General features: G+C 53.9%; 8 protein-coding genes across 11 annotated transcripts; 6 read left to right on the plus strand and 2 right to left on the minus strand.

Moving 5' to 3' along the window:
- Positions 1–107: 107 nt before the first annotated feature.
- Positions 108–413, plus strand: KVP18_002179 (uncharacterized protein; the record flags this gene model as incomplete). Its single annotated transcript, XM_067952878.1, has 1 exon — positions 108–413. One exon carries the CDS (start codon positions 108–110, stop codon positions 411–413), a length of 306 nt encoding a protein of 101 aa, XP_067814031.1.
- A 130-nt stretch (positions 414–543) lies between these two features.
- On the plus strand, positions 544–2922 carry KVP18_002166 (uncharacterized protein; the record flags this gene model as incomplete). The annotated part of the gene is made up of 1 exon (XM_067952858.1): positions 544–2922. The coding sequence occupies one exon, from the start codon at positions 544–546 to the stop codon at positions 2920–2922; it is 2379 nt and encodes a 792-aa protein (XP_067814011.1).
- Positions 2923–2934: 12 nt separating this feature from the next.
- On the minus strand, positions 2935–3402 carry KVP18_002171 (uncharacterized protein; the record flags this gene model as incomplete). 2 transcript variants are annotated; one of them, XM_067952866.1, is made up of 2 exons in its annotated part: positions 2935–3194; positions 3222–3402. In XM_067952866.1, 2 exons carry the CDS (start codon positions 3400–3402, stop codon positions 2935–2937), a joined length of 441 nt encoding a protein of 146 aa, XP_067814019.1. The 2 variants fall into 2 exon arrangements, with proteins under 2 accessions (XP_067814019.1, XP_067814020.1); XM_067952867.1 differs by lacking the exon at positions 3222–3402 and having other exon boundaries at positions 2935–3207.
- Positions 3403–3588: 186 nt separating this feature from the next.
- On the minus strand, positions 3589–5140 carry KVP18_002173 (uncharacterized protein; the record flags this gene model as incomplete). The annotated part of the gene is made up of 2 exons (XM_067952871.1): positions 3589–3913; positions 3942–5140. The coding sequence occupies 2 exons, from the start codon at positions 5138–5140 to the stop codon at positions 3589–3591; spliced, it is 1524 nt and encodes a 507-aa protein (XP_067814024.1).
- A 222-nt stretch (positions 5141–5362) lies between these two features.
- Positions 5363–6846, plus strand: KVP18_002172 (uncharacterized protein; the record flags this gene model as incomplete). Of its 3 annotated transcripts, XM_067952869.1 has the most annotated exons (2): positions 5363–6186; positions 6216–6846. In XM_067952869.1, 2 exons carry the CDS (start codon positions 5363–5365, stop codon positions 6844–6846), a joined length of 1455 nt encoding a protein of 484 aa, XP_067814022.1. The 3 variants fall into 3 exon arrangements, with proteins under 3 accessions (XP_067814022.1, XP_067814021.1, XP_067814023.1); XM_067952868.1 differs by lacking the exon at positions 6216–6846 and having other exon boundaries at positions 5363–6190; XM_067952870.1 differs by lacking the exon at positions 5363–6186 and having other exon boundaries at positions 6232–6846.
- Positions 6847–6914: 68 nt separating this feature from the next.
- On the plus strand, positions 6915–9842 carry KVP18_002169 (uncharacterized protein; the record flags this gene model as incomplete). Its single annotated transcript, XM_067952864.1, has 1 exon — positions 6915–9842. The coding sequence occupies one exon, from the start codon at positions 6915–6917 to the stop codon at positions 9840–9842; it is 2928 nt and encodes a 975-aa protein (XP_067814017.1).
- Positions 9843–10578: 736 nt separating this feature from the next.
- On the plus strand, positions 10579–10776 carry KVP18_002175 (uncharacterized protein; the record flags this gene model as incomplete). The annotated part of the gene is made up of 1 exon (XM_067952874.1): positions 10579–10776. The coding sequence occupies one exon, from the start codon at positions 10579–10581 to the stop codon at positions 10774–10776; it is 198 nt and encodes a 65-aa protein (XP_067814027.1).
- Positions 10777–10873: 97 nt separating this feature from the next.
- KVP18_002170 (uncharacterized protein) lies at positions 10874–12283 on the plus strand (the record flags this gene model as incomplete). The annotated part of the gene is made up of 1 exon (XM_067952865.1): positions 10874–12283. The coding sequence occupies one exon, from the start codon at positions 10874–10876 to the stop codon at positions 12281–12283; it is 1410 nt and encodes a 469-aa protein (XP_067814018.1).
- Positions 12284–12313: the final 30 nt, after the last annotated feature.

Here is a 12313-nt window from a genome sequence, read left to right on the forward strand (position 1 = left end):
CATAAATCCGCCCTCGCAGACTCTCGATGACCCTCATCAAAAAGGCAATATTTTCTCCTGCTCTCTGTGCTTGCCATATGCTTTGTAAAATACAGTATTGATGCGTAATGAAGGCTGCGATAGGGCTAGCCGTGTCCGTGCTCGGTGTCAGCCTTCTGCCGTTTTGGGGTTACTTGCTTTTCGTCAAAAGTAACTCCTTCCCCCGTTCCGTCAATGGGCAAGCTCCCTGGCAGTGCCTCGCCGCCGCAGGCGGGTACGCAGTGCTGATTGTGATGTTGGCCCCTACTGTATTCCCGGCCAAAAGGAAACATGGTAGGCCTCAGCTTCCGCAAAACACAGCCTCGACCACACACCCCCTATTAGACCCAGTCACCCCTCCTCCAAGGAAGAAGAAACGCCGCAAGAAGCATTAGCTCTCAGGAAGTCGACTCCCTGTGTGGTGGTCAGTCAACGTAGTTTCACAACACATGTTCTCGGCAAGCTATGGCCACTATGTGCGTGCAGACAAATTGTACAGAAAAAACCGCATTTTCGCTCATCGTCATGCCCGTGCGGGATTTGTACACCCGAATCCTTCTCCCCTACGTCCTGCCAGACAGCACATGTTTACAGCTAAAGCTCTCCATTCGGGTCGCGATCCGGGACCCGATCGGCAAGGGCGCTGCCGCGACGGTATGGCGGGGAGATGTGCTGGAGGCTACCAGCGAGGATAAGAATTTTGAGGATGTAGATCTGTTACCTCTTATACCGAGTGAAATCGCCGTGAAAGAGATTGATCTGCGACGTCTAAAACTCGGGTCTAACTTTGAGCGCGAGAAGGCCAAACTGCGTCGTGAGGTCTCCATTCTCTCCAAACTACACCATCCGGCCATTGTGAACCTACTGGGGGTCGTAGAAACGGAGGATAGCGTTTTTTTGCTGATGGAGCTCGTGAAGGAGGGCGAGCTTTTCACACGCGTGGTTACGATGAAGCACATGACTGAGGACCAGGCGCGATACGCGCTGCGCCAAATATCAGCAGGCTTGGAGTTCGTTCACAGCCGTGGCGTCATGCACCGTGACTTGAAACTGGAGAACATCCTTGTCGATGAGGAGGTTGAGCCCGGGTTCCTCATCTGCAAAATCGCAGACTTCGGTCTGTCAAAGTACGTTTGCGGGACAGACACCCGATCATTTGTGGGCACCCCTCAGTATTGGGCTCCAGAAGTCATCAAGGCCAGCCGATCTCCAAACAAAACCTACGGCACGGCAGCTGATCTCTGGTCTCTTGGTTGCATCTTGTACGTTCTCATCGGAGGTGCGTATCCCTTTGATGAGCAGCAAGGCAAGATTGAAAGTGCCATCATGCACGGTCGGTACCATTTTCGTTTTCCAAAGCTGGCCGCCGCGTCGGAGGACTGCAAAGACCTGATTCGCAAACTGCTGCAGGTGAACCCGGATCAACGCCTTACGCTGGCTGGTCTGAAGAAGCATCCATGGATGGTCAAACCTGTAGACGGGCCGAGCTTACCTGACCTCGGTGCTTACAGCAGACACAACTCGATGACTGTTATTCAGGCAGGTCCTCTTCTCGCGCACCTCTCAAAGGAGCCCGTTCTCCGAAAGCGCGCAAACGAGCCGTTGACGTCTTCCACAAGACTGGAACAGGCCTTTGTCGACGACGTGGAGGAAGCCAATGTGCGGAAGACGCGGATGGTATCTGAGTCAAGCCACTTCCAACCCCTAGTGGCCGCCATGGACGTTGCACGGGTCGGAGCCGTGAAGGCCAACGTGTCCGGCGACGCTCGTGTGTTCGACCCTATCGAATTGGTGAAGTTGCAGCTATCAATCGTTAAGCGCTTGCAGATGGCGCAGATTACCTTCCGGCACCATGCTACGTTGGGGCGTAGGCTGGAGGCGTCCGTCAGGGAGTTCAAGACGCTCACGACCGAGAGCGGGCTGATCGTGCACAAATTCGATGACACGTGTGGGCTGGTTCTCGAGGTTTTCCCTGATCTGAAGGACGCTGTCACCCAGCAGGTGCCAGAGCTGGCGCTTGAACTGCTGGAGATGATCCACGACTGGTGCAACGAGATGATGCGGGACGCCTCTTCGATGCAGGATCGCTACTATCACTTCTTGGACACAGTCAACAAGATAAACGAAGCCGCCTCTGAGGTTCGAGACCCTGCGGCTGATGTCTCTACTGCGACCGGCGTGAGCCCAGTCTCTTGTGAGGAGCGGGTTGCGCTGCACGACGTCATGTACACGCCGGAGTCCGTACATCTGGAAGGCCATGTGAAACGGGCAAGAGACGGCCTGTTGGATGATATCGAGCAATTCAAACCGGCAGGCCCCGAGTATGCAACTGAAAATGCTGCTGCAGCTGAGAATGCAGCTGAGAATGCAGCCGAGAATGCAGCTGCTGACACTGCTCATTCAATTGTTCCCCGAGACTTAACCGCGGACGTGCTTGACTTCCTGTTTCTCAACCAGCAGTTTACGGGGAACTTCCCGAACGAACGCACATTCGTGAACGTCGAGGCAGAGGACACATTCGATGGCAACGAAAGTCGGGCGCGATGGGTGCTGCTTGCGGCTTTGGAACAGATTAAGCGTGTGGACGACATCCTCAACGCAATGCGAATTTTCTGGGCGAACCTCCAAATGACCATCGAACGCCTGCTTAAAATCAGAGAGCACACCGGCCGCGTGATCAAGTACAGTGTGGCAAGTCACGCCTTCCAGAAGAGCTTCACACAACGCATTCTGCGATATGAGCAGTTCTGGCACGACCTCCGCGAGCTATGCGGGCTTTATTGTCACGAACTACACAACCGGTTCCCTCAAGTCTTTAGGGAATGCGGAGACCGGTCAAGAGTGACGAGAGCCTACGATATGGGCCGATCCCAAGAAAGTTTCGCCCGTAAGGTTCTTCAATAGTGTGGGGACATGTTACTGCTCAACAGAAGAGTCCGAGTCGAACAGGTTTGCCGTCGAGGGGTGGGAAAGGCTGTCCTGAGCACACTGCTTCACACGTCTCATGTACTCGCGGCGGTTTTCGATGAAGAGTCGGGCAGCTTCCTGGTTCGCCGGACTGTTCGGGTTCGGGTCCGTCAGCAGGCTCTGTATGCTGGTTAAAATGGCCGCAACGTCGTAGACGGGAGACCATTGTGTCTGTAGTATGTCCAAACAGATGGAGCCGTCTTTGTAGACTGCGTCAAGCATGTGAGGTCACCCACCGTTAGGATGGAAAATCGGTGTGACGAATTTCACTTCGGGAGCCTTTATAGGATACTCTTCAGCAAACGTCAAAGTCAGCTTAAATGCCCCGCCTTCCCACGGACTATCATCAGGTCTTGTGTCACCTAGCAGCCAACACCCACCCAAAAATAATCGCTGTCCATGACAGGATGTTGTCATCTTCTGGAAAGCCAGACACTCCTTGCGGAGGATCCTTGCTCAGGTTGTTGAAGTCACGCAGGAGACGCTGGTGCTGATGGGGGAGAGCTGACGCAACCTACTGCCTTCGACATCGCCCGAGTATTTCCGAATAACTGATGTCGCTGATCAGTTGCCTGTGAGAACGCGAAACACAACAACAAGGGCCTAAATGATCTCCGAAAACTTGGGGTCCTCAAAGAAGTAAATGATTGCCACAACCAAGTAGGCGGAGCAGAGCATGCTGCCCTCCAGCCAGTTGGAGTAGCCATCTTGCAAAATGCTGGTGACAATGAGCACCGACAGAAGAAGCACCAAAATCTCGAATGCGTGCAGGTCTAGGCCCATGGGTTGACCCATGGCCCAACCTGCCAGAACCGTGAAGGGCGTCACAAATAGAGCCATCTGACAGCTGGATCCCACGGCACAGGAAATAGATAAGTCCATCTTGTTTTTCATCGCCACCATGATGCTGGTGTAGTGCTCGGCCGCGCTGCGTGAGGTTCAATTTTGTCACCCACTTTCCTATGATGGGCAGGAGAATAATTCCCACGAACTCCTTGGATAGGTTCGCCTGGGCAACGACGCCCTGGACGGATCCCACGAGGTACTCGGAGTTGATGGCACAGCACACTGTGCAAAACCCCAAAATGGCAGCTGCGGTGGCCCAATGGAGGTCGGCCTCCTCCTCGTCGTCGTCGTCTTCAAAGAGGAAGGAGTGTGTCCAGAGCTGAAAGAACATGTACTGACCATAAATAATGATCAGGAAGATAGACACAGCCCTAGATATCTGCAGCTCCGATTCTTGGGCGCTAGAGAGGATGGCGGCGTAGACGGTTGGCAGACCGATACACATGCACGAAAGGGTCATGAGGGAGGCGTTGGTGGAAGCACCGATGGCGGAGAATTCTTGAACTTTGTGCTTGATGCCGCCGAAAAAGAAAGAGCAGCCGCAGACAAGAAGGAGGTTGGAGAGAATCGAGCCCACAAGCGTGGAACGTACAATAACAAGTTCCCCTTGACGCAGTCCGGCAAAGCAGAGGAGCATCTCCACCACGTTGCCAAACCAGGCGTTCAGAAGGCCACCTGTGATTTGGCCAGCTTCGGTGGCCATGTCCTCCGTGCATTTACCCATAAGCCAAGCCTGTGGCAGAATTGCGATGAAGTTGAGCCAAAAAATCGTAGTCGAAGGCCAGTCCAGCCACTTCGCAGCAATGCCAAGGGGAATGAACGCCAGGAGAACTGTCACGAACCACTTCTCGGTCAGGACTCTCCAGAGTCCCTTGCCTCCTCCACCTTCGGCGTTAGCGGATCCTGCATGGGATAATGCATCTGAGGCGTCGGAAGGCGCCGAGGCGCCATGGACCGGCTGGTCCCGGAGGACAGGTCTATAGGAGTTTACCAACAGCTTGTCACTAAGCGGATGCATTTCGATGTCGTCGATTTGGAGTGGAGCCGAGGGTATTTTCGCAATCGCCGCTTTCACTCTGGCGGCTCTCTTTTCTCTTCTCGTAATTGGGCGAGGTCTGCCTGAGCTCAGAGGAGTGTATCCAACTTCGTACCTGTCCTCAACGCCACTAGATAGCCACTCCGGGCTGCCTTTAAGATAGTCCATCACGTCCTCTCCGAATGTGGTCTGGTCCAGCGGGTCCAGCTTGGGGTCTGGCTTGGTGGCTCTGAGTCCACCTCTTGAGAGCTTTACGCCATTCGTATTGGACATAGAAATTAGTAAAATACACGATGCCTACGAGTACTCTCGCAGCTCACTAAACCTAGGGAGCGGGCACGGCCTGTCTCTCGCTTCGCGATACCCTATGATGAGGAGTTTTTCTTTATCCCCAATTTGAGCAGGTATGCGTAAAGGCAGCCAGCTGGTGCTGCCAAGTCAAATCTTGGAGGAATTGAGTGAGTGTGACGCGGGCCTCAGATTGAGACTGCCCCAATGGTCGTGTTTTTGTGCTGTCCAACTTTCTGGGGGTACCCGGTGGGTGCAACACGGAAGAGTGAGTCAGATGTCGCTCGGCTACTTCAATGGTTCCTGATGGATTCGAAGGGACCCGTCAGGCCGTGGTCGACTGTGGTTACCTTCGCTGTTGTCCTCAACGGTGAGACCGAAACTGCGCTACCTCCAGCAGTAAGCCAGGCATTGGACAACCAGGTGGTACTTTTTAATATCTTCGACCCCGGACCTCCTCCGTTGCGTTTGATTTCCAACTTCGTTTCGGCGATTCAGTTCTGGTTACAGAAGGCTCCTGACCACGTAGCGCTGGTGTACACCCCTTTAACAGACCACCCGTCGTACATATTACTTCTGACGGCGTTATCTATTGCGTTGGGCGGTTCCGCCGAAGGTGATCTCGGCGTACAAGCCACCACAGACAGACTGTCTCGACTGACGACTACTCCGCATCCGATGCGGATGCTCCCTTCTGTGCAGTCCGGATTCGCTCATCAGTCATTGCCCCCTGGGAAGCTGCACGCCTCGGATCTCGCCTACCTGCAGGGATTTAACAACCTTTGTTTAGAGCAGGGAGCGCAGATCGAGTCTTTGTCAGTGTACCCTCAGTCTGCTACCCTATCGAATTGCCCTGTCGCCGGCAGACAAGTGCGGCTGGAGGTATACCAAGTTGCTTTCTTACCTCTCAAGGAAGGCCGGGCGGAGGTGAAGACAGCCACCAAAGGGCTTACCAAGGGGTCTACCAAGGGACCTGCCAAGAAGAGCGCGTTCGAAAACCCGAGGATGCTGGACTTGCAAGGTTTCCGTCGGTGAGTTTTGAGACCACTGTCATAGTTAGGACTCTGCAACAACCGATGCGAAGTGCCGTGCCTGACCACCCTCCCGGGCGTGTCCATGCGCTGGGGCCCTTTGGGCTAGCCGAAGGAAAGATTGACGCCGCACAGTATGAGTTCCGCCTGGTCCTAGACCAGGAATTCGCCTTCACGGAGGCAATCGACAGCTCAGTGGCGCTCCGATTTCGGGACGGAGTGCAACCTTTGACTGGTGATATAGTGATTCTCTGTCGGTTCGACGGCGGGGAGGCGCCAGCTGCTTGGGGGGTGACCCGGAAGTCCAGTGGATGGGCGCCGTTTAGACCTAGCAGATCAACTGTTTCCCGACCGAAGCCTATGTCGGAGCCAGCCCGATTCGTCTACGCCGTTATCCATACTGGCCTCATCGACAGTTCCTTACTCTCTCTGACTAAGCAACATTTCAATGGCCCTCCTGAAATGATATCGGTCCTGCCGAAATCTTTTCGCATGCAACTGCGTTTTGCGCAGCCCTCGGCCTTCACATTATCCCCTTCGGTCTCCATGTTGGTGCGCCAGGGCTCTCTTACACAGCCTCAGTCCCTCAGCCCTGCGAAAACCATCATCCCTGGGAAACGAATCGAGGTAGGAAATTGTAGCTTTGATGCGGACTTATGAACCACGCTTGCCACAACTTCACTGAGAGCTGGCTTCAAAGTTTTTACAGAGACAAGAAGAAAGGAGGCATGCAGTCTTGGGCGTCGAAGGCCATGGACACCTTCAAGTACAAACCTCATCGCCGGCAGAAGACCATTGAGGAATCGCGTGGGGCTGCTTTGGCATATCGTAACCCAGCTGTCCTACGGCACTCCCTTCTTCACACAAACAGTCCTCTCGGACATCTGAGACTACTGAGCGCCAAGTGTGTCTGTCACGATGCTGTGACACTACACGGGTCGCAGAAGGAGCTATCCCGACGACATTTGGTCAGAGCAAATTACCAAGACGTGGAGCAGCTAGTGAACACAGGCTACAGCAGAGAGGATGCAAAGTTGGCGTTGAAGGTCACGCGGAACAACCACTGGAACAGCATGCAGTTTCTGATGCATCTACTTGATATGAGGCGCCAAACTTCGGATAGCTTCGAGTCCAGCGCAGAGGAGAGGACGGACGTGGAATCTTCTGAAAAATCAGTTGTGTCTAGGAGCGGTGTGGCGTCCAAAGGAGTGCCGCCAGGGCCGCCACCGAGGTCTAGGTACGCTCCAAAGTACGGCCCCAAGGTGCGTCCGCCTGTTCCAGGCCCTGCACCCCCGAGAAAGGCTACCATGCCCAAGTACGCCCCCAAGTCGGCTAAGGCGAATATGTGTGTTAAGGTCCCCGGGTTCGTATGTCCTCCCAGGCCGCAGCCTGCCCTGCGGAAAGATGCAGCGCCGCTCGGCCGACGAATTTTTTGGAAGCCTCTGGGGGACAACAAAATAGAAGGCACCGTTTTCTCAGAGTTAGCCCCACAGACCGGTCTACAAGGAGTGGAGTTCGACAGCACTCAGCTGCGGCAGGTATTTGCTAAGGATCCTCCGGCTGTCGCTCGGTTAAACGTAGACGCGCTAGACTGCAACGACGGACCTAAGGCCCCTCGTCTCAAGCAGCGGAACTTCCCAATCTTTCCTGTCAGGCGCGCGCAGAATCTTTGTATTGTACTAGCCTCCTTGAAGGTGAAAATTCCAGACGCTGTGATATCTATTCGGGCGCTGGATGACGTACTCAGCATGGAGGTGTTGCAGAAGTTGGAGCAGGTGGTGCCCAGTGAGGACGAGTCGAAACTGCTCGACGAGTTTTTGTCCAAGCGCAGTGTGGAAGAGCTACGTCCGAATCCCGAACAAGTCTTGGCCCCTTTACGGGCTGGTCTTGTACCACTAGCGAAAGACCGAATTCGCTTGCTCAGGACCCTTAAGGGCGTGCCTACGCTACGCTCGGAACTTGCTGCGCACATGGCCATCCTTCAGCAGGCGTCCCGCGAAGTCATGGACAGTCGGAAGTTCCGGCAGGTGCTTTCAATGGTACTCAGATGGGGGAACTTTGTCAATCACGGCATCGCCACCAAGGGCGAACTCCGAATCCAGGGCTTCACTTTGGAGTCACTCCTGAAGATCGTTGACTTTAGGAGTATGAAGGACTCTCAAATTGCATCTCTGCACTATATCGTGGTGACCATGATGACGACTGCTCCCGAGCTGCAGCTCGACGCGCTCACCAGTGAAATGCCGACGGTGGCAAGCGCCTCGCGAATTCCGAAAGAGGCATTGGACAACCTCACATCGGAGCTCAGCCGTTCTACGGCCTTCCTAGACGCCTTCGTTGAGACGGCGGAGAGTCTCGGAATACACAAGGAAGCCACTGACTGGGGACATGTGCGAGAAGTTGCTTCGGAGCTGACCAAGTCGACAGCCACAGCGTTGGAGGAATACCATCGAACCTTTACGATCCTGTTCAATTCCGCAAAGTTCTTTGGTCATGATGCCAAATTGGAAGCGGAGTTCAAGCCTGAGGAGTACTTTGGCACATTAGACGTGTTCCTTCGGCGCTTCCACTCCGCCGTCGGGGATATCAAAAAGAACGTGTCTAAATTCACTCCCTTGCTTATGACGCCAGCGGAGAGGGAAACTCTAATGAGCGTCATGTCGCCACCGAAAGGTGCGAAACGGCTACCGACCCAACTTTCGTCGAAAGCCAGCGGAGGCGATAGCGTGTCCACATCACCCATCAGCGACAGGTCTGCAGTCGAACCTACCAAGAGGGCAGCTATGTTTCCTCTTGAACAATCAAAGGAGCTTCCTGGGAACCCCAACTCAGCGACAAAGGCTGATCTACAAATATCGGAACCTACACCTGTGTCGCCCCCAGCTGAGTCCTTATCGCAACGGCATCTTGAGGCGTCGGAGGCGACGACAGCCTCCAATCAGCACGTCACCAAAGAGGCGACGTTTTCACCGGCGGCTCTCGGATCTGACACGCTAGAATTTTCGTCAAGCGTGCCTGATGAATCTGGAAGTCCAGGCGAATCCTTATTACCTTCCCGCTCCTCAGTTGCCTCAAATCGTCAGAGGCCTACCTCTTCCATACCAAAGTCTTCCGAGACACCTCCAGTGGTTCAAGCTGCCAGGCAGCCCGAGCCGGGACGCCATAGGTTGACTAGGGTCACCCAGCCAAGCCCTCCATTAATCCCTCGAGGCGGGCGTGTGAAATCGTCACTGCCTTCAAAGGAACTCCTATCTCCAAGACATCGAGGTCTGCTGCCACCCTCCTCGATATACGACAGATCTCCATCGCCTACAATGCTTACTAATCACCTCATGCCGCTGCCTAGTGTAACCCGGTCGACAGTGAGTACTCTGAAGGTGAAGGCCGATTTGACGGACCTGTACACTCTGTCCACACCAGCACCGACCCCTCTGAACCACCACCGTGCAACGCTCGCTCAACAGCCGCGTCCTGCTAGCCCAGTGGAAGCGTTAGATGGGGATCTGTGCGGTCTGGACCCGTCTCTGCTGAGTTCTAGGTCGAGCACGCGAATTATGAGGGCTGTCGATGCAGCAGACGTACGACACCAGAAACATCGCAGACGCCTAAGAGTGCCTAACAACAATGCTGCGATTTATCGTGATGTTGAAAACTAAGTACCTATCAACAAACTAAGTGCACCACAGAAAACTGATTTTGGATGAACCACCACAAAGCCGAGGCGGCGGAGGGAGGTCCGGACCTCCTCCATTGTTAGATGGGGATCTGTGCGGTCTGGACCCGTCTCTGCTGAGTTCTAGGTCGAGCACGCGAATTGTGAGGGCTGTCGATGCAGCAGACACCAGAAACATCGCAGACCCTAAGAGTAACTAACAACAATGCTACGATTTATCGTGATAACGTACCTAACAACAAACTAAGTGCACCACCACAGAAAACAGTATTTTGGATGAACCACCAGAAAGTCGAGGCGGCGGAGGAGGTCCGTTAACGGTGGTTCTGTCATCCAGCGAAGAGCACAGGAAGAGCAGCAGAATAAGGTCGTGGCTGCTATGCTTGACCGAGCTGCGAGTGAGCGCTGTGGGTGGCATGGGTCGGCCGCACGTAGTGAATAGAATCGAGCTTGTAAAGCCTGACGACGCCAAGAAAGTCAAAATGCTGCTACTTCAGCAGAGGAATCGAACTAGCAAGGTGTCAGAAGAGGAACTTAAGGCGCTCATGGATCGAGTGGTCGGTGCCTCGAAGCAACGAGTGCGCGTATGTTTATGGAGTCGTGGCAACGCAGATCCACCGGAAACGCTACTCTTCAGATAGTGGTAGCGAGTCATCAAGCTGAGGTGACATTCGTACGTACGGTGCACAATATCTTTTGCCTGACTAATGAGCATATCCATGAAGATGAAGTACCTCTTTGCAATCGTGTTGGCTGAAGCCTGTTTGGGACAAAATGTCTTCTCGCAGAACGTAACGGAGTGTGCACCTATGCTGTCTCGCGAATGTCTGGCTGACTTTCCTCGGTGCGTGCGGCTGAGAGTGCGGAATGTGCAGGCAGACACCTCGTGCCAGCGCATGCTGCAGAGAACCGCCTAGTGTGTGTTGAATGAAGAGTCTAATGAAGAGTCAAATGAAAATGAACCCCACAACGTTGTAACCAATAGGAGTCAAATACCGCATAATACAGTGTACCATGGTTTGCAAGGGATCTTCCATTGAGGCTCGGTTCGACATGTGGCGTGAGCGTTTCACCGTCTCTGTGGAGAAGTCGCTTGAAATTAGAGACGCCTTCTATGGCGAACTCGAGAAGGGATTGGCTATCCACAAGCAAGAGCCAACAGCTGATTACGATCGTTCTAAGTGCTCGCTGTACATGCTTGACTGTTGCGTAGACAAGCTCCCCAACGGTTCCGAGAGAGGGGTTTACTATGCTGTTGATCTCGGTGGCACCAACCTCCGAGCCGTGCGCGTGGAGCTCAAGGGAAAGGGGGAGTACGATATGGCTCAGGTCAAGGACAACATCCGAAATGATCAGGTCACAGAGGCACTCCCCAAGGGTTTGTTAGATAAGAATGCTACGGCCACCCAATTATTTGATGGCATCACCGAGAGGGTGATTAGGCTACGTGAAGAGCAGAAGGACCCTAAGGACAGGTTTATTCCAGTCGGAATGACGTTTTCCTTTGGAATCAAACAGCTTCGCCTCGATTCAGCGGTTTTGCTTGGGTGGTCGAAGGAGTTCGAGACGGGAATGAACTCCACCGACCCAGTAATCGGTCAGGACGTCTGCCGCCTGCTTACCGAGGCTTTCAGACGTAATGGCACGAACTGCGCTACTGTGGCCAGTCTCAACGACACCACTGGCACTATGCTTGCCGCCTGTTATGAGAAGCCTCGAAAAGCGCCTCCATGCATGATGGGCATGATTCTGGGCACTGGATTTAACATCTGCTACGTGGACGACATGGCTCCGGAGTTCGGTTATGATGGTCGAGTCGTCAACATCGAATCGGGAAACTTTAATTTGTGTCTGCCGAGGACGTCTGTGGACTTGGAGGTGGACTTCGAGTCCGGATGCATGGGCGCGCAGCAGAATGAAAAGATGATCTCAGGTCTATACATCTGCGAGATTATTCGCTATCTGCTCCTCCGCGTGTTCCAGAAGCAGGCTCCCGACGAAGCATGGACTAAGAACTCTCTCCCAACCGATGCATGTGCTAAGGTGTTCAACGACGATTCGGTTGGCTACGTGGTCACCAAAGGCGTTATGAAGCAGCACTGGGACTGGGAAGTGGCTGACGAAGGTCACTTAAGGATCATCTACAAGCTGATCTCAGCGGTTTTCCAGAGAAGCGCCGTGTTGGCTGCTATTTGTGTTGCCGCGATCGCAAAGAAGACTCGTCGACTACAACCTGCGATGGGAGGCCTTACTCTCGGCGTTGACGGTTCTCTGTTCTGTATGAACCCTAAGTACCAGAAGCACCTGCAGAAGCATTTGAGGAAGATGCTTGGAGATGACCTCGCTGGTCTGATTCATTTTACTATCACAAGCGACGGGTCAGGCAAGGGCGCAGCTGTGATGGCTTGTGCGGCGGTGAAGTGACCAGTGCGTAGTTTGAAGTGTGAATAACAT

The sequence above is a fragment of a genome (genome assembly GCF_019968955.1).
Source record: "MAG: Porospora cf. gigantea A chromosome Unknown PgA_NODE_104_length_39462_cov_358.928, whole genome shotgun sequence".
NCBI lineage: Eukaryota > Apicomplexa > Conoidasida > Eugregarinorida > Porosporidae > Porospora > Porospora cf. gigantea A.